At 51.7% G+C, this 18,867-nt stretch overlaps 8 protein-coding genes and 1 non-coding gene across 9 annotated transcripts; 6 read left to right on the forward strand and 3 right to left on the reverse strand.

The window, feature by feature from the left end:
• Positions 1–7: 7 nt before the first annotated feature.
• Positions 8–886, forward strand: ASPVEDRAFT_36671 (uncharacterized protein). Its single transcript, XM_040811261.1, has 4 exons — positions 8–127; positions 211–433; positions 533–614; positions 672–886. Exons 1-3 carry the CDS (start codon positions 109–111, stop codon positions 591–593), a joined length of 303 nt encoding a protein of 100 aa, XP_040663023.1. The 5' UTR covers positions 8–108; the 3' UTR covers positions 594–614; positions 672–886.
• Positions 340–2,466, reverse strand: ASPVEDRAFT_36672 (tRNA maturation protein LHP1). Its single transcript, XM_040811262.1, has 5 exons — positions 2,359–2,466; positions 994–2,167; positions 670–935; positions 533–612; positions 340–433 (listed from the first exon to the last, which is right to left on the reverse strand). The coding sequence occupies exons 2-3, from the start codon at positions 2,070–2,072 to the stop codon at positions 827–829; spliced, it is 1,188 nt and encodes a 395-aa protein (XP_040663024.1). The 5' UTR covers positions 2,073–2,167; positions 2,359–2,466; the 3' UTR covers positions 340–433; positions 533–612; positions 670–826.
• Positions 2,467–3,250: 784 nt separating this feature from the next.
• Positions 3,251–5,635, forward strand: chsD (chitin synthase D; the record flags this gene model as incomplete). Its single annotated transcript, XM_040805652.1, has 2 exons — positions 3,251–3,447; positions 3,499–5,635. The coding sequence occupies 2 exons, from the start codon at positions 3,251–3,253 to the stop codon at positions 5,633–5,635; spliced, it is 2,334 nt and encodes a 777-aa protein (XP_040663025.1).
• Positions 5,636–6,127: 492 nt separating this feature from the next.
• On the forward strand, positions 6,128–9,166 carry hsp88 (Hsp70 chaperone Hsp88). Its single transcript, XM_040811263.1, has 5 exons — positions 6,128–6,421; positions 6,498–6,529; positions 6,612–8,058; positions 8,137–8,412; positions 8,469–9,166. The coding sequence occupies exons 1-5, from the start codon at positions 6,347–6,349 to the stop codon at positions 8,784–8,786; spliced, it is 2,148 nt and encodes a 715-aa protein (XP_040663026.1). The 5' UTR covers positions 6,128–6,346; the 3' UTR covers positions 8,787–9,166.
• Positions 9,167–9,722: 556 nt separating this feature from the next.
• Positions 9,723–9,813, forward strand: ASPVEDRAFT_t11. Its single transcript has one exon. It is a non-coding gene; the product is annotated as a tRNA-Ile (tRNA).
• A 1,171-nt stretch (positions 9,814–10,984) lies between these two features.
• Positions 10,985–12,093, forward strand: ASPVEDRAFT_119685 (putative mannosylphosphate transferase (Mnn4); the record flags this gene model as incomplete). Its single annotated transcript, XM_040805726.1, has 3 exons — positions 10,985–11,359; positions 11,425–11,852; positions 11,901–12,093. The coding sequence occupies 3 exons, from the start codon at positions 10,985–10,987 to the stop codon at positions 12,091–12,093; spliced, it is 996 nt and encodes a 331-aa protein (XP_040663027.1).
• A 386-nt stretch (positions 12,094–12,479) lies between these two features.
• ASPVEDRAFT_49300 (putative zinc metalloproteinase) lies at positions 12,480–13,532 on the forward strand (the record flags this gene model as incomplete). Its single annotated transcript, XM_040814145.1, has 1 exon — positions 12,480–13,532. One exon carries the CDS (start codon positions 12,480–12,482, stop codon positions 13,530–13,532), a length of 1,053 nt encoding a protein of 350 aa, XP_040663028.1.
• Positions 13,533–13,647: 115 nt separating this feature from the next.
• Positions 13,648–15,108, reverse strand: kat1 (putative 3-ketoacyl-CoA ketothiolase (Kat1); the record flags this gene model as incomplete). The annotated part of the gene is made up of 3 exons (XM_040809640.1): positions 13,648–14,652; positions 14,748–14,928; positions 15,041–15,108. The coding sequence occupies 3 exons, from the start codon at positions 15,106–15,108 to the stop codon at positions 13,648–13,650; spliced, it is 1,254 nt and encodes a 417-aa protein (XP_040663029.1).
• Positions 15,109–17,596: 2,488 nt separating this feature from the next.
• On the reverse strand, positions 17,597–18,544 carry ASPVEDRAFT_121976 (TMEM53 family protein; the record flags this gene model as incomplete). Its single annotated transcript, XM_040805942.1, has 1 exon — positions 17,597–18,544. The coding sequence occupies one exon, from the start codon at positions 18,542–18,544 to the stop codon at positions 17,597–17,599; it is 948 nt and encodes a 315-aa protein (XP_040663030.1).
• Between the last annotated feature and the right edge of the window lie 323 nt (positions 18,545–18,867).

The following is an 18,867-nucleotide window of genomic DNA, read 5'->3' on the forward strand; positions in this document are numbered from 1 at the left end:
TCCGCATGGCGGATATATAACCCCCGCAGCCCATCAAAGTACCGAGCTATTCACTATCAACTGCATCAGAAACATTCCTACCTATTGTACTAGAGTCAATTGATCAAAATGACCGTCTACCATATCGGTACACACCCCATTCCCACCCACTCCCACCCAATTATACTACCACAACAGCTAACAGCCAGCCCCATTATTTCCCAAAAACAGTCCTCTTCCGCCTCAAACAAGGTGTGACACCCGCACAGGTGCAGACCTGGACGACCATCGCCGAAGGTATGGTCGGCAAGATCCCGGGCTTGGTCTCGCTCAAGGCCGGCGGGCCGCTTCCGATCTGTGTCCCCCGCGCCAAGGGTTTCGATATGGGGCTTGTTGCTGTGCTTGAGAAGCCTGGTGATCTGGAGGGGTATGCGACGCATCCGGCGCATTTGGAGTGAGTTTCTCTCCTTCCATCTCTCTTTCTTTACGTCCAGTCTACTTAGGTTGTTCTGGGGTTCGGGTTTCTGGGTATGGTGCTAATTGATTGGGATAGGGTGCATAAGATGAGGGAGGCGTTGTGTGAGGAGACGTTGGCTTATGATATGGAGTTTTAGGGTTGAATATACATTGTCTGGGTTAGTGAAATCCCGTCTCGTATACTACAGGTGGATTATGGGCTGATGGGTTTACAGGACGAGATACGGAGGCTGAGATGCAATTGGTATGTGGTTTCCAAGATTCGAGGAAACAAGCAATGGTATTGTATTGGTACTTTTGCCCATCCGGATTGAAATTGAACTCAAACATAGCAAGCAAACAAGCAAATGCAATAGAATGCAATAGATCATTACTCCTTCGTGTCAACCTTCTTGGAAGGGTGGTCGCCATTCGCGTCTTCATCACGGGTGCGCTTTTGGCCCGTGGAGTCGGCGGTGCTCTGCACAATAGGAACGCCGCTGTAACTGTTAGCAGGTGTTTTCTTAGATTATGGATGCGCTGGAATTTTCGGCTTACCTAGCGTCCTTCTCGACCTCGCGGCGCTCGGGCTTCTGGTCCCGGTCGTTTCGGAAGCCTCGCTTCTGGTCCTCATCCCGTCGCTCTCTCCAGTCGCGGTTGTTGTCACGACGGCCTCCACGGCCTCCACGACCTCCCCGACCGCCACGGCCGCCGCGGCCACGACCACCGCTGGGTCTGACTCGGCCGGCTTCGATTTCCTTGACCTTCTCGTCGCAGTATTCCTTCTTGCTCTTGATGTTGAGGTCCTGACCCTTCCACTGGGGCTTGGGGTCCAGTTCCAGGAACGCCTTTTGCTTCTCCTCCGATGCGAACTCGACAAACACACTTCCCTTGAAGTACTTGTCGTTGGTCCGGCGAAGACGAATGGCGTTGACGGGGCCGTAGGGGGCGAAGAAGGCTTCAATGTCAAGTTGGGTGGTAGGGTTCTCTTCTCCGAATCCCTTGGCGTAGATGCTGCGGGCCATAGCCTGGTCCTCGAAGACCTTAACGACGGTGGGGTCGTGAGTATCCTTAACAGTCTCGGGAAGGGGAACCTTGCGGCGCACGGAAGTTTCATTGTCTGTGAGTTCAAGGGTCTCGGAAGACTTGAGCGCCTCGACGATGGCGCTGAAGGGCTGGAATCGGCGCATGCGCTTGAAAGAGTGGAGAAGGTCGAGGGGAACGGCGTTGTTCTTGCTGCCGCCGACCTTTGAGAGGAGGAACTTGTCCATGGGAAGGTTGGAGTCTGAGAAGTAGAATTCGACCTGCTTGCGGATCTCCACTGGGTCATCGGTCTCCTCCTGCGCGGAGGGATCGAACTTGCTCTCGTTGCGACGACCCCGGCGGTCGCGACCACGGTCATCTGTTCTGTTATCACTCTCAGTCTTCTCTGACTTCTCGCCGAGCTTAGCAGCAGCGGCAACAATACGGGCCTCTTCCGCCTCCTCAGACTTGTCGGCGGGAGCATCGTCCTTCTTTTCAGCACCATTAGCAGGCGCATCGGTCTCGCCCTTCAATTCTGCGAGCACATTCTGGACATCCTTCTCGGCCTCGGCGTTGGTCGCCTGCGCGGTAACAGGCTTCTGTTCTTCAGCCATGGCGAATTAAACTCTTGCGACAAATATTTCGCGAAGTAGAAAGGAGAGGAGAGGAGTTTAGAAAGAAGGAACGAGTAAAATAGCAATCGTTCTAACTTTATGACTCAGTCAGTAAGCAACCCTGTTCAGTGTTCTCACAAACGGGAATGTGATTCACAAATGATAAGACAAGAAAGTGGCTGGAGTCTCGGAGGCTTGGTCATCGCAAAATGGCCGACGCGCCGATGAACAATGGCTGCATGGAGGCAGTGCGGCAGCAGGATCGGGGTATCATTGTGCTCCTTACCTCAATTCAGACAATAATTCTTTGACTCCGCTATAAGAGACTCGCAAAACCAAGAAATCCCTTCTTAGATTGAACAAGATGGTTTGTGAAGATTGCGGCGGGGGAAATTTTCTGAGCTGCGGAGCTCAAAAAGTTCGAGTTGCAGTTCTGGCCTGAGGCACACATAACTAGTCACCTGGAGACTAGCCTATTTAAGAAGGTTGCTGGTCTAGCCTCTTCAGGATAGTACCCTCCTTCCTAATTGGTTTATCTTATCCTCACAACTCAGCTCTATATCTTCTGCTCGACATTCATAGTCCCAATCAAAAAGTTGATTGTAAACTATCAGTATAGACGATGTCACCAGATATGGGCATCTCGTTGACACCCCTACTAACTTGAAAGCCTGTTGTTGGGCTTGGGCATCATGCTTTACAGCTTAGTAGTATACAGCGCTGGGCTGTCCAGCGTACCTGCCTCGCTCTTTCCACGCTATTAAAACTTGCAACTTGGCCCAGTACGTAGGACGGAGTACCCTTCAATTTCTGAGACTAGTATTCTCCCACTTGCTGTCATCACTCAACTCATATCGGTATATATAAACCAGCATCAACTTAGCGCTATTTCTCTGGCTCATCAAGCACGCCAATGGTAACAGCAACAGTGGTCATCTACACTCAGTCTTCAATCCACAATCAGTATTGATCTGACCCCGACGTGCTCGACTGATACTCCCTGTTCTCACCGTCCGCCAGCCAGACTAGGTCATCACTCGCCAGATTATATGCTCCGGTATTGCTAAGCCCATCCGAAAACACATCGCCTAGCCTTCCGAGAAGCGCTATGGCGGACACCGACGGTTCGAAATTAAAATGGCCTGTCAGAGATGTAAGTAGTCCCTCATTCGTGTTGTATGCCTTCAACCACTAACCGCAACTCCCAGATAATTTTCGTTGCTACGATCAGTCCCTTCATGATAGCGGCCTTCATAGAATGGGTGCTTTTCCTTGCCGCCTTTATATACTGTCTGGTCAAGGTATACCAAAAGGCCGATCACTGGAGCATAAAGACTCTTGCTGTTTCCATGATAGTCGTCTTCTCGGCACTGAGGTCTTTCTTCCATCGTCGTTTTATGCTAGGGGGAGAGCTAACGTTCGGCAGGGGAATATTCCTCCCCGTCATGATAACAACCTTGCCACTTCCTCCACATATAAGCCAGCGGTTCCCTCCGGCAATGGTTTCATTTCTCCAGTGGTTCGCATTTTGGGCGTTTGCCGGACTTCTCACGCTACCATGGCTGTTTTGCATTTACAGGATCGTTACCAATTCAATCGGTAAAACACAGAGAATAAATAGTGTTCTTGACGCTAAAACTGCACCAAAAATCGTCATCATCATGCCCGTCTACAAAGAAGAGCCGGAAGTTTTGATCAAGGCCGTGGATTCAGTCGTCGGTAGTGACTACCCCGGATGTTGTATCCATGTATTTCTTTCCTATGATGGCAGTTTTATCGACGAACCGTATCTTCGTGTGATCAATCATCTCGGCATTCCTATATCACTTCGGAACTATCCTCAGAGCATCGATGTGACATACAAGGGATCAAGAATTACTGTCTCTCGCTTCAGACATGGTGGCAAGCGGCATTGCCAAAAGCAGACGTTTAGGCTTATCGACAAGGTGTACGCAGACTATCTCAAGCAACACGATGATCTTTTTCTGCTCTTTATCGACTCCGACTGCATGCTGGACCGACTTTGTCTGCAGAACTTCATGTACGACATGGAATTGAAACCAGGGAGCAAGCGTAATATGCTAGCTATGGCCGGTATTATTACGTCAACTACGGAGAAGAACTCACTTATCACAGTCCTACAGGATATGGAATACATACATGGACAACTCTTTGAGCGCTCTGTGGAATCTGGTTGTGGTGCAGTAACTTGTCTTCCTGGAGCTCTGACGATCCTACGGTTCTCTGCCTTTCGCAAAATGGCCAAATACTATTTTGCAGACAAAGCTGAGCAATGCGAAGATTTATTCGACTACGGGAAGTGTTACCTGGGTGAAGATCGCTGGCTAACGCACCTTTTCATGATTGGAGCCAGGAAGCGATATCAAATTCAAATGTGTACAGCAGCATTCTGCAAGACAGAAGCGGTGCAGACGTTCGGTAGCCTCTTGAAGCAACGCCGTCGATGGTTCCTTGGTTATATCACTAACGAAGTGTGTATGCTAACTGACGTTCGATTATGGAAGCGATACCCGCTTCTATGTTTGGTTCGCCTTCTGCAGAACACCATCCGGACCACAGCGTTGCTTTTCTTCATTCTGCTCATTTCGATCATGACGACAACCAGCAGAGTGGATGATCTGCCAGTGGGATTTGTTGTGATATCACTTGTTCTAAACTACACACTCATGCTCTACTTTGGCCTCAAACTTAAACGATACAAAGCCTGGCTTTATCCGATAATGTTTATTCTGAATCCTTTTTTCAATTGGCTATATATGGTCTACGGTATATTCACTGCCGGCCACCGCACATGGGGAGGACCAAGAACAGACGCCGCCAGGGCTGACAAGTTTACTACGCCTGAGCAAGCCGTACGGCGGGCGGAAGCGCAGGGGGATGAGTTGAACGTCGAAGTGGAAACTTTCCGATCAGTAGTAGAAGGAAAGGGAGGAGTCCCCGTCAGACCACCAGGGAAGGTCACCGGGCGTTTTTCAAACGACGAATCTATGGCCCCGAGAGGGGAAGCTGATATGGTCAATGACACAGAAGCAGGCCTGACGAAGTTCTTGTCTCCCCTTCCAGAAATCCCTCGGATTGGCCTACATTCACCGTGGTCGACGGAGTCGGTGATGTCGTCTGACTCTGGCCTGGACCCCATCGAGATGCCGCATAAAGTGGAAAGTTTGATGGACCAAGAGAAATTATACCTCAGTACTAAGGCAGAAGAAACTCCGAGCTCTCGCCGAAGTATGGACGCATCCAGCGATGCTCAGAGTACAGATGGGTCTCAGAAATCGAAGCCAGACACTGATGCGAACTGTACCATCACTGAAGACGATTCAATTGACCCATTAGCAGCGCGAAATACGAATACAGCAGCAGAAGCGGCCGGGTCGGAGCAAGTGCCGAGTGACCCTGTGTCTACATCAAACGACTCATGCAAATATGCCGATCCCCTTACGACAGCCCGGAGCGTCTCGCAGGGAGAAGGCTCTCAAGCTCCGCGCTTGAGCAAATCCCCGAGCATGGCAAAGTCTCGGAAACGGGGAACGGTTGCCTAAGCATCTGATCCAACGTGACTTGGGCAATGCGCGGTGGATTTGGACTTGGCAGTACGTAAACTTTTACGGAATTAGTCATTGAAAGGAGGTCTCGCAGACAGTTTTGATGATCCTTCGTACCATGAGTGTATTCTTGTTACTGTGTTAGCGAATGCGAAACCATTATTGTGCAGAGTGCATAGCAGGCCGTCGTAGTGACACGGGCCCTCGGGAGCCTGGGAATCAGCTCTCTGTGAGTGGTGAGAGGTGATATCGATAAGCGACAGCCCCTCGATTCTGCCGGGACGGGCGGGCGGTGGCGGAGGGGAATCGCTCCAGCAGGAGCCAGAAGGTTCGATGGGCACCGGCCAAGGCAGTAAGGCTGCACAAAGACAAGAGTTTCATTTCACACAAATAGAGCCGTTCTTGCGCAGTGTTAGAGGTCCAGCATCATCTCTGAATTCCGTGTTGAAACACAAGCCAACGAATCCTCGAGTCTTGGTAGTGGACCGGGAAAAAAAAAAAGTCTTGACCGCTTGACGACCCAAAGCAACCCACGTTGCTGGCCCTAGCCACTTTTCAGATTCCTAAGACCGACGCTCCAGTGGCGCCGCTGCAAATTATTCCTATCGCTACCCATCCTCCCCTCCCACCTCTCGCTCTCTTCTCCATCTCTCTACCGATTCCCCCTCTCACCATCTATCCTCCCCCGCATACAAAAATTTTGTCACAATGTCTGTTGTCGGCATAGATTTCGGTGCCCAGAGCACCAAGGTTGGTGTTGCCCGTAACAAGGGTATCGACATTGTGCGTATTTCTGCCCCTCAGTACAACTTTACTGTTTTTCTTCTCCCATGAGCTGACATGATATCTACCCAATTAGATCACCAACGAAGTTTCCAACCGACAAACTCCGTATGTACTATTCCTTTGCAGTTTCTGCGTCTTTTTTACTTTCCTCGCTTCTTGCTTATACTAACTTAGAGCCTGCGATTAGTTCCCTTGTCGGATTCAGCGCTAGAAGCAGACACATTGGTGAAGCCGCGAAGACACAAGAGACTTCCAACCTCAAGAACACGGTTGGAAACCTCAAGCGCCTGATCGGTCGCTCATTTAGCGACCCTGATATCCAGCTCGAGCAGGAATTCAGTGTTGCGCAGCTATGTGACGTCAATGGCCAGGCTGGTGCTGAGATTAGCTACCTGGGCAAGAAGGAGAAGTTCACTGCCATCCAGCTGGTGGCCATGTACCTGACCAAGATCCGCGACATCACATCTAAAGAATTGAGACTCCCCGTCACGGATGTCACCATCAGTGTTCCCGCTTGGTTCACCGACATCCAGCGCCGCGCCCTGCTCGATGCTGGTGAGATTGCCGGCCTCAAGGTTCTCAGACTGATCAACGACTGCACGGCTACCGCTCTCGGCTACGGTATTACCAAGCCTGACCTTCCGGCCCCCGAGGAGAAGCCCAGGCGAGTCATGTTCGTCGACATCGGATACTGTGACTACACTGCAACCGTTGTCGAGTTCCGCAAGGGCGAGCTCAACGTCAAGGCCACCGCTTGCGACCGCTACTTCGGTGGTCGTAACTTCGACAAGGCCCTGACCGACCACTTTGCCGATGAGTTCAAGGAGAAGTTCAAGATTGACATCCGTACCAACCCCAAGGCTTGGGCTCGTACCCTTGTCGCTGCCGAGAAGCTCAAGAAGATTCTCTCGGCCAACACGCTTGCCCCCATGAGCATTGAGTCCCTCATGGAGGACGTCGATGTTCGCGCTGTTGTCAAGCGTGAGGAGCTGGAAGAGATGGTTAAGCCTCTGCTGGACCGCGTCACAGTTCCTCTGGAACAAGCTCTTGCTGAAGCTAAGCTTAAGCCCGAGGACATTGACTTCGTCGAGATGGTTGGTGGCTGCACTCGTGTCCCTGCCATCAAGGAGGCCGTCAACAAGTTCTTCGGCAAGAACCTGTCCTTCACGCTTAACCAGGATGAGGCCATCGCCCGTGGATGTGCTTTCGCCTGTGCTATCCTCTCCCCTGTCTTCCGTGTCCGTGATTTCTCCGTTCACGACATCGTTTCATACCCCATCGAGTTCACATGGGAGCAGTCTCCCGATATCCCCGATGAAGACACCAGCTTGACTGTCTTCAACAAGGGCAACGTCATGCCTTCGACCAAGATTCTCACCTTCTACCGCAAGCAGCCTTTCGACCTCGAGGCCCGCTACTCCCAGCCTGAGACCCTCCCTGGAAACATCAACCCATGGATTGGCCGCTTCTCCGTCAAGGGTGTCAAGGCTGATGCCAACGACGACTTCATGATCTGCAAGCTCAAGGCTAGACTCAACTTGCACGGTATCCTGAACGTGGAGTCTGGCTACTATGTTGAGGACGTCGAGGTTGAGGAGCCCGTCCCCGAGGAGGGTGAGACTAAGGATGGTGAGGTAAGTTTAGATTTTCCCCAACATGAGTATCATGGCTAGATTTATTAGTCAATGGACACTAACGTGAATGATGAACAGCCCAAGAAGACCCGCAAGGTCAAGAAGCAGGTCCGCAAGGGCGATCTTCCGATTTCCACTGGCACTGCCCAGCTTGAGGAGTCTCTCAAGAACACCTGGCAAGAGCAGGAGAACACCATGTACATGGACGACAAGCTGATTGCCGAGACGGATGAGAAGAAGAACGAGCTGGAGGGCACGATCTATGAGATGCGCGACAAGATTGACAATGTCTATGCTGAGTTCGCCAGTGAAGAAGAGAAGGACAAGCTGAGATCTAAGCTCACCGATCTAGAGGTACAGTTTACCCACACACGACTCAAGCGATGATAGTAGCTAACCAATTGACACAGGATTGGCTGTATGAGGAGGGTGATGACACCACCAAGTCCGTCTATGTGGCTAAGCTCGATGAGATTCGCTTCGTCGCCGGCCCCATCATCCAGCGCCACAGAGAGAAGCTGGACGCTGAGCGTGAGGCTATCCAAAAGGCCCAGGAAGAGGAGGCTGCGAAGAAGCGTGCTGAGGTAGAGGCCAAGCGCAAGGCTGAAGAGGAGGCCAAGGCCGCGGAAGAAGCTAAGAAGGCTCAGGAGAACCCCGACGCTGAGATGAAGGATGCTCCCGCTGAAGGCGAGGCCGCTCCCGAGAACGCTGAGGCTGACAAGCAGTAAAAGCTGCCTCATTTGAAATGACACATGTTTCATCTCATTTTGAGTCATTGAGCCTCTGCATATAAGCTTGATGATAATCGCCGTGAATAAATACTCAATCTGCCGGCCTGCTCTTTTTTACCCCTCTTTCGTTTCTCCGTTTCTCTCCCCTCCATGAAACCACGGTTGTAGGACGATTTTTCATTTTATTCGTTTTCTTGATGACACTTTTTATACGATGATGTGGTGTACCTGGGGTTTAAGTTGTTCACTTGCTTCTCTGGGCACGCATCGGCATGACACGAAACGGAAGGACTAGATATCAGACATGTGGATAGACTGCGGGCGAAAAGTTTTATAAGTTCGCTATTAGAGAATTTAATACTACTTTTGCACATACACTCATTCTTCTCTGTACTTGGTAGAAGTGACCTTTAAGGTTGTTTGCCTTGCCGCATCCGACAGATCTCCGAGCCCTAATCTCGGCTGGAAATCTGCCGCTCCCAACTTTTGCCTCTTCTCTTGCTTCTTGCAAACCCTGACGTTATTTTAATTCTATACTCGCCAGAAACGATGTTCCACCTGTTCGCAGCCAGATAAAACCTGAATCGTCCGCCTTTCATTTTAAGGGCGAGAGATCTGGTAGCGCACGGTATGGCCCGTGTGGGTAATGTGGTCAGAGATTTTCTAGTGCCTCTAGCAAGACGCAGTCAAGACCGATCGAGGGCGAAGGCTGCGCTTTGCCACCTGTGCAAGAAAACTCAGAAACTCTGGATGGATAGTAAGTGGATTCTTGACTGTGTCATCTCTTCTTTCGAAGAGAAAAGGGCCAATCAATGCACTTGAACTTGAAAATGCAGAAGATCCATTATGGAACGAAGAATTTGCATGATGGATTTTCACTCAAAGAACAAGTCCCGCTACATAAACGCAATTCGGGGAATTTGGACGTCATCTGGTCCCGTAGCTTAGTCGGTTAAAGCGTCAAGCTTATAGCTTTCTTATGAGAGAGTCTTGGCGATCGCGAGTTCGATCCTCGCCGGGACCAGTAATTTTTTTTGCCTACTGCTCCTATCGACGCGAATTCTGTAGTTTATTGTAATTTTAACGCCCAGGTTGCTAAGTAATTGTTCGGATTTGTATGTTTGGTCGGTTCTACGGTTTTTAGGACCTCTTTTTCACTTTATCAATGCTACATCAGGGGATGTTCATGTGGAGCTGCCACTCCTGGATAGGGCGACGCCAAGCAATATGTGTGGGGGGATTGGGGACAAGTGAATGATTGATTTCGGAGTTGAGAATTGATGTGGTTTCTCGGATTGCTCAGCTATTCTCATGTTGAGGATATGATCGAACTGATCTGCTCTATACTCAAGATAAGCTTGAACGAAGTGCTGACTGCAGAGATCAAACCTCGGAGCGAACCGATTGGGAAGGATGGCACGCGAGACCCGAGATGGGGACACCGATGATCACGATCAGCTCTGCAGACGTTCTCTCCCACTCGGTGGATCGATCCTTCAACAATTGAAGGTTATTTTGTCTTTGTAGCTGTCTCTCCTTTCTTCCAGTCCTTGTTCTCTGGACCTCTCCGGCCAGAGCAGGCAATTAATTGACTATGGGCTTGGTCAACGCCGAGGCCTTGTCTCCGTGGCCACCCCTTGCGGCCGCCAATATCAGACGAGTTAATTCAGGAGCCTAACAGTATCAACTCTGCATGTTCTGTAGTCCCCAAATCATCTGCTCCTCAGTGGAGCCGCCCAGCTCTGGTCATGCGATTGGCGAAGAGTTGGCAGACTAATACTTTGGTTCCAAGCTGTCTCCAGATTGTGACCCAGCGGATCGTTCGGCTGTCCTGACGTCTCTTTTTTGCAGTCCCCTTCTTCAGCCATGCCCCTCATGATTCTCCCTTCTCTTCCTCCGAGTTCACCGTCTTTTAAGCTCTCACGCTCGCTATCACCTAGTCGTCTATGCGCATTTGTTGCATTTAGGTCTATCAGTCGCTGTCACCAACTTCGCTCACGGTGATCTAAACCGGCTTTCTCGGGGAGCATCCACAGCGCCAATATCACTTCAAGACGTCGCAATATTCTATCTTTAAGACGCCATTCTCACCTGTTTCGAGAATAAACAATATCTCCCCGACATAGCTCCAGAATGCGAACGCATACGTGACCATCCCATACCCCCGACTCGACCTACATCTTTACCACCTCGAAATGAACCTTCGGGCACTACTGGCTCTCGTCAGTATATTCGGGAGCGCAGTGGCTATACCCATTCCGAGCTCCGACCAAACGAATTCGTCGGCGCCCAGCAGCCATGGAACCGTTGTTAACCACAGCAAACCGTACTATCTACAAACAAAGTACGGGCTCAACGCATCGGAGGAATACAAATATTTCCAGGAGCCAGGGAATGACGAGATCCACGCTCATTATGACTCGCGCTTCTTCAAGGAGCCCGTACCGAAAGAGCAACGCTCGCAGACGTTGGCCCATATCGTCCATTCGTATTTCGAGTTCTTCAGCGAAAACAATCTCGAGACCTGGATTGCACACGGGACGCTGTTGGGGTGGTGGTGGAATGGCAAGGTATGCAGTCATCTCTCACTATCGCCGGTCTTTATAGGCTATGTTAACTCACAAGTTGGTTGTAGATTATGCCCTGGGACTGGGATATCGATACCCAGGTCTCCGAAGCCACGCTACTTCGCCTCGCGGACGATTTCAACGGAACCGAAATCCACTATAATACCACCAATCCAGATGCACAGCACTCCTATCTCTTAGACATCAATCCCTGGGCGCGGCAACGTGATCGCGGAACGGGAGCAAACATCATCGATGCCCGTTGGATCGACATGCAGACCGGTCTATACATTGATATCACAGGGCTCAGCCAGTTAAACAAAGAGAAACCGAATGAATGGGGTTGCAAGAATAATCACAATTACCTTATGAACGATATATACCCGCTTCGTGCGACCTTCTTTGAAGGTGTCGTGGCCAAAGTCCCTTACCGGTATGAGGCGGTCTTGAGGGATGAATATCAAGATAAAGCGTTGACGGAGGTACACTACAATCAGTAAGTTTTTCATGCGACTTCTAGGCAGAATGGTACTAATTGGCGCAGCTATACTTGGGATCCGGAACTAGAGGAATGGGTATTCGATGAACCTGTCGAAGGCGAGAAAGACGAGGAGAAAGGCGAGAAAGACGAAAAAGAAGGAGGAGAGACAAACGGAGATGAAAACGGGGAGAAAGATGAAAAGGAAGAGAAAGAAGAGGAGCAAAATGAGGAAGAAAACGATAAACAGTACGAGTAGACTCGTGGTGCTTGGGTTATAATCGCGATATTGTCGCTTCTTGTATAACACCGGCTTGTTGGAGTTTCTGGGACTGGAGTTACGATTTGGACTGCATCAGCATACGGCGTGATTTACGTTCTTGATATATAGCCGGCTACGACACTAATAATACCACTAATACTGAGCTTGATATCGTACTTCATATAGTTCTGTGTCGCTGAACCTCCGAGGCTATCTCCGGCTGACTAACCAATCATAGAAAGTGATCGAAGATCAGCGGATTCATCATCAGCGCCTCTGCCTGCTCTGCTGTCGCCCTCTTTTAAGACCGCCATGTCGGCTGCACCGGCTTCCCTCTTATCAACACCTGGCACAGCGGCAGAAGACTCATCAAGGCGAAAAAAATGGCTGACCCAGCACAACAACTGACCCTCTCGGTCCACCACCACGGCACTGCGCACCCCATCACTCTCCCCGCAGAAGCCACCCTCCAAGACCTCTCAGCAACCCTCGCCTCAACCTTCCACATTCCAATCGACAACCAGAAACTCCTCATAGCGCCTAAACCAGGCATGCAAAAAGCTCCCTTCCCACCAACCCCGCTATCCGAAACCATCCCGCTCTCCTCCCCAAAACTCAAGATCACCCTCCTCGGCACGCCCACACAGGAAATCACCACCTTAAACACCCAAGGCGCAGAAAGCCGCCGCCGCGACGAAAAGCGCGCGGCCGCTCAAGCCGAAGCACGCGCCCACCTCTCTTCATCTTCTTCAAGACGTCCAGGCGGTGGCGCCGCGTCAATCCACACCTTATCCTCCTCTAGCAACAACTACACCTTCCACCGCCTCGAACCCCTCCCTCACCTCCCCAACCCGTCACGCAGTCTCACCTTCCTCCAACGCCTACGCGATGACCCAGGCATCCGCACCGCAATGGCCAACCACCAATTCTCCGTCCCGCTGCTAACGGAGATGGATCCCGCGGAGCACACGACGTCTGAATCGCGCACTCTCGGGCTGAACCGGAACAAGGGCGAGGTGATTGAGCTGCGGCTGCGCACGGATGCTTACGATGGGTACCGTGATTACAGGACGATAAGGAAGACGCTGTGTCATGAGCTGGCGCATTGCGTGTTCTCGGAGCATGATCGGGATTTCTGGGATTTGACGGGGAAGATCGAGAAGGAGGTTGAGAGGGGGGATTGGAAGCATGGGGGGCAGAGTGTTGGGGGTGCGGGTGGTGCTGAGTTTTATAATCCGGGCGATTGGGAGGTTGAGAGGGAGGGGGGCCATGTGCATGATGAACGGGGGTGGGTGGGGAGTTCGCAGGTTTTAGGAGGACGGAGTACAACCGGTAGTAGTGCTGGCGGGGGAGCGATGAGGGAGGCTATGGCGAGGGCGGCGGAGGAGAGGGCTAGGAAGGCGAGGGAAGAGAGGGGAGGCCCGTCTTCTTCTTGATTATATTACTTTTTCTACATTTTGGCTCTATATACCCCATGCTTTGTTTTGATAGACATCAACGTGATTTTATATTGACAATACATAACTAGTTACAGATGGCATATAATGGCAGTTACACCTGCTCGTTCACAAACAACCCAGCCATTCCCTGTCCAGTTCCAATACACATACTCGTAACAAGGACCTTGGCCTTCGTCCTCCTGGCCTCACTCAGAATAGTCGCGATCTGGCGCGCTCCAGTCGCGCCCAACGGGTGACCCAGCGCAATTGCACCACCTCGCGGGTTCACCTTGGCGTGGTCCAAGCCCAGGGTCTGAACACAGTAAACAGCCATGGATGCGAAGGCCTCGTTGATCTCATAGATGTCCACTTCGTTCTTCTCGATGTTGAACTTCTCCAACAGCTTCGGGATCGCAGCGGTAGGGCCAATGCCCATCACGCGCGGCGGCACACCCGCAACCGTAGCTCCAACAAACTTGGCCAGAATGGGCTGGCCCAACTCAATCGCCTTGCTGCGGCGCATAAGCAGCACAGCCGCAGCACCATCCGTCACCTGGCTCGAGTTGCCACCGGTGCTCCTATCCCCAAACTGCGGGAACGCAGGTCGGATCTTGGACAGACTGTCCACCGTCGTCCCGTACCGGACACCATCATCCTTGGACAGAGTCACGGACTTCTCCTCGCCAGTCTTGGGGTCCTTCACGCGCGTCGTAATCGGCACAATCTCGTCATCAAACCACCCCTCCTTCTGCGCCGCCTCGGCACGCCTAAACGACTCCGCAGCGTACACATCCTGCTGCGCACGGCTGATGTTGAAGTCCTTGCCGACGTTCTCAGACGTCTGGCCCATGGGCTGCATGCAGTCCGCAGCCTCCTGGTTCTTCAAAACCTCGTCGTTAAACGGCTTGTTGAGGCGGTCGCCGCTGGCGGACATCAGTTCCGCGCCTACGGCAACACCAACGTCAATCGCGCCGAGCTGGATCTGGTTCGCGATATCCTGGACGGCCTTGAGACCGGACGAGCAGAAGCGGTTCACAGATGATGCACCAGCGGTGTGCGGGATTCCGGCGGCGAGCGATGCTGCGCGGACGAGGTACGCGGCTTTTCCGTCGTTGACCTATATATATCATCGTTCACCATTAGCATGCCATCTATATACATAGATAGATAGATACAGAAAAAGCCCGAGCCGAGTATTAGAGCAGAACATACATTTCCTAGGCAAACATCTTCAACCAACGCCGGATCAATCTGCGACTTGGCAATGACCTCCTTCAGCAGCGCGTAGACGATATAATCCAGGTCTGTATCCTTGAACCCACCCTTGCGAGCCTTTGTGAGCGGCGTGCGCAGGGAGAGAGTGATCACCACATCGTCGGGGTTTTTCTGTGTACTGCGGACTGGTTAGTTTCCATATATTCTATTCAATTTTTCGGGGAATTGCTCCATGCGTGTTGCTCGACGTAAGGTCGGATGTGGCGGGAGCGGGGAGTAAGTAGACTTACATCGCGGCGACGCCCTTATTCCCCGGGCGGAGGTGGGAGAGGATGGAGCTTAGGCGTTCGGCGGCCATGACTGTGGTATTCTTTTTAAGAATATCTTATAAATATGGGTAAGATATTGGGGAAGGGAAGTTATAAGGAGAAGAAGAAAGGTGAGGAGAGGAAGAGAAGTGAGTTGGTCGCCTCTTGATGAAGTCAAGTATGGGGCAGCCGAACACGAGCCGAGGCATTTCTGTTTGCGATGTTATCCGACCATCCAATCAGCCAACCAACAGCTCTGGGAGTCTCAGCCGACAGCCGATTAATTATATCACTAATAAATATTCTAGACTGTCAGAGCTGACATATTCTATCTGTTGACAAGAGTCAGGCTGATAGTTGAGGTGCATATGATCGGCAACCTATCCGTTTCTTTAAATCAGTACCTGTGGCACATGTTACAAGAACTAGAACACACAGGCTCCGGCCCGGAGATCTTGTGATTAATAGCATGTAGATGTAGTTAAATCACCAGCAGTGAATACATGAGGCTTATACTTCAAAAAAATTATGCATGGCTAGATTGCGCGACATACAAATATGCACATACATTGCCTGCCTACTCCGTCTGAAGAGCCCGAATCCCGCCCTTCCAAATCTCGAACTCTACCTCGTCCTGAAACTCAGACTGCCCAGGAGCAGGTCCACCTGCCCACGGAGAAAAGACCAACTTCATCGTTCGCTGAATCAATTGCTCAGTTTGAGGTGGCGGAAGTGCCGAGGATGTGAGCTGGCTCTTTGCAGTTTCTCGAGCCGGAGAATTCCTCTGGTGGGCCTGATTCTCGTCCGGATTAGAAGCGGGACTTGATGGGAACTCATCCTCAGCCGTTTCCTCCCGTTCCTTTGACGGTGCCCGGTCAACAGTAGGTACAACGGGATTAGCCTCCATGACAGGATCAATGCTCGCTGGCCGGAAATACTTCTTGAGGGCAATCCGACAAGCAATCTGCGTAACCCAGACAAGACCCAACGTCGGGGTCTTAGGGGCTGAACTCTGAAACCCGGGGTAGATACTCTGGCCCAACGGCTGTGGAGAATCCCCCCACCCAGTAAAGAAACGCTGCTGATGTTGCAGGCTGAGGATCTCGTTCCGGACAGGGTTACCCACCAAATATGAACCGTCAAACTGCTGCGGGTCTTCCTGCGTCGGTAGGGGCGATGACGACAGCAAGTTCGGTGTCGACTGGGGAACCGCAAGATTTTGTTGATTCAGCTCGACATTACCCGGTTCTGACGTACGCATCCGGGGTAAAGGCGAAGCGGCCGATTCACGATCAACGCCGGAGCGATACTCTCGCTGTTGTTGCGTGCCGGGAGAAGACATGGGAGTCCGATCCTGCGGCATACGTGGGAAATTCAAGGGAGCCTCAACCTCAAACCGATCCGAGACTTGATTCGCAACAACAATGGCAATGTCTTCGCTTGCGGCCATATTGCGCAGCATCTGGCCTAGCTTGGCGAGCTCCCCCGAGCGCGTCGATAACCCCGATATATCATGAGCAGTATGTTCAGCTCGGTAATTCGACGTGATAGAGTCAATAACAACGAGCCCAACATTATACCGCTTAACCGCAACAGGTAGTTGGTAATTCAGAATATGGTCCTGGGTCTCGAGGTCCATCGCATTGATAGACAGAACCCTCTCTAGCGAAGGAGCATCGTCGCGGGAAAGGCTCGAGAGGTGCGGGTGAGACTCGATGAGCTGAGACAGCCGATTCGTAGCAAGCGGTGCCTCCGTGGAAATGTAAATCGCGCTTCTGGCCGTGCCGTGAGGTGGTGGTAGCTGCGCAGATAGCAACAGACCGAGAAGAAACTGCGTCTTGCCGCTCCCACTGCAACACATTAGCCACGCGTTGCCCATAAAAAAACATTCAGATATATACCTTTCACCCGTGACTTCCGTCACATATCCCGTGGGAATTCCTCCATTCAACAAAGTATCCATTGTGGGGTCGAGGGTGCTGATCGTACACCATTGCGTCAAGTCGAGTTTGGTCCGTGGGCCTGGAATCAATGGAAGGTCAGGGTCGAGGCTGCTGTCGGGTTGTTCGCCCTCCGGGCGCGGGGCGTCTTCGAATCCGACATCGTGGTGCAGAGCTTTTATGACGTGGTTGGCGAGACGGCGGACGTCTGCAGGTGGGACGTGGGCGCGTCTGGCGATTTCTAGGGTGTCTAGCGAGATGAGATCGACTGTGTTGACTCTGGCTCGTTCTAGGGGTGGAAGGATGTGGGTGTATGATTTGATGGAGAAGTTAGGGAGGACGGATAGAAGATCCATGGAAGGGAGGCATGGGTGAGAGGTGGACGAGTGTGAGTTGGAGCTGTACCTGGGAGAACCTCGGGTGGAAATTCCGTGCCTGAAACGTTGTGGGGAGATCCAATCAGGATGGCCCGATTGGACAACACCAAAATACGTATGAGCTTCTCGTCGAGGTTACTTGTACAAAATTGGTTTCAATAATTAAGTGGGCATACCATGAACATGTGGCCATTGCTGCGTAAAAATCATACGTACATAATCTATAGTCGGCTCTCCCGAATAGCTGTTGGGGCTGCCGGTGGCACCGCCGCGTCCATCACCACGTCTGCGGGAGCATGTCTCTTCACCATCTGCTCCCAGAATTGTTCAACAGCCCCCCAGTATCTCTTTTCATCTTCAACTATCAATGCACAGTGTGGGCTCTTGTGAAACACCACGCTTGCCACATTGTATCCCCGAAATCTAGCATCGTCAAGATGGGCCTGAACCTCCTCCCAACGTATCGTCTCATCTGCTTTCGAGAATAGGTATAATCGTGGAACACGGGCGGAAACAACCAAACTGTCATTTAACTGCTTCTGCATCGCACTAATCGAACTTGTAATGCCAACGGCCTGGAGCCCGGTTATAAGCCCTATAGCCGGGAAGAGCAAGGCTCTGTTCACTAGCTGGATAGGGAGAGGAGCGGGAGGGAGGGAGTAAACGCTTGCTTGGTAGTTGCGCATAAAGGTCGTATCGCCGGGGCAGCTATCAAATACGATGCCTTGCAACGGGAGTCTATGGATGCCGCTCGGATGTTTCCGGTCTTGCATGGAGAGGATCAATTGGATGGCAATGTTACTTCCACCATGGGAGAATATATGCAAAAGCACTCCATTAGGGTTTTTCTCTGGGTAACCGGCATTAGGCCCCAGTATCCGGCGAATGGCTTCCCTTGCTGGCTGCAGACGATTCCGAATGACGGCGAAGGAGCGAACAGTAATATCGATCATGCCAGTCGTTATAAGGAGAATGGCGGAGTTGGGGAATAGCTGGCGGTGGTAGCCCACATATTTGCTTATCCGTCGAGGGGTCGCACCTCCGAGCCAGGTACAGAGAACTATGAGTGCTGGGTGTCCATCTGGAGCGGTATAACTACCCGCCGCCGTTGGGGGTTCGTATAGCCAGATATTTTCGCCAGCAGGCTCCAGTGGGTGGAGAGGATTCATTTCGATAGTTATATCGCGCTTGAGTTATGATACTAGCCAAAAAGGATGCTGATGGGACAGGGTTTCAGGAGACGAAATCTCGGAGCACTGGGGAGAGTGGAGGAACCCGGGGCCGTCCCAGATATGTTACCCTTTATTAGTACCAAACGGTTGGCACCTTAGATTAACGCTCAAGCCCAGGAAAATCCATCCGTGGCTCGGTTCAACGAACTTCAGGGCCGGGTGGGGCGGAGATTGAGAGGCCCCATCATCAGCCAAGGGCTGGTTGATATCGATCTCCGGACCACGGCCACATACCCTCAAATGGGACCTCCGCGAGGACT

Source organism: Aspergillus versicolor (genome assembly GCF_001890125.1).
Source record: "Aspergillus versicolor CBS 583.65 unplaced genomic scaffold ASPVEscaffold_1, whole genome shotgun sequence".
In the NCBI taxonomy this organism is placed as follows: Eukaryota; Fungi; Ascomycota; class Eurotiomycetes; order Eurotiales; family Aspergillaceae; genus Aspergillus; species Aspergillus versicolor.

What these genes read in the sequence shown, in the direction of transcription:
- ASPVEDRAFT_36671 (XM_040811261.1), top strand. An exon ending in ACGCATCCGGCGCATTTGGA is followed by an intron (nt 434 to 532) that starts GTGAGTTTCTCT and finishes TGATTGGGATAG; the next exon opens with GGTGCATAAGATGAGGGAGG.
- hsp88 (XM_040811263.1), top strand. Translation starts at nt 6,347, where the DNA reads ATGTCTGTTGTCGGCATAGATTTCGGTGCCCAGAGCACCAAGGTTGGT. An exon ending in GTTTCCAACCGACAAACTCC is followed by an intron (nt 6,530 to 6,611) that starts GTATGTACTATT and finishes GCCTGCGATTAG; the next exon opens with TTCCCTTGTCGGATTCAGCG. An exon ending in CTAAGCTCACCGATCTAGAG is followed by an intron (nt 8,413 to 8,468) that starts GTACAGTTTACC and finishes CAATTGACACAG; the next exon opens with GATTGGCTGTATGAGGAGGG.
- ASPVEDRAFT_36672 (XM_040811262.1), bottom strand. Translation starts at nt 2,072, where the DNA reads ATGGCTGAAGAACAGAAGCCTGTTACCGCGCAGGCGACCAACGCCGAG. An exon ending in GAGGTCGAGAAGGACGCTAG is followed by an intron (nt 936 to 993) that starts GTAAGCCGAAAA and finishes TAACAGTTACAG; the next exon opens with CGGCGTTCCTATTGTGCAGA.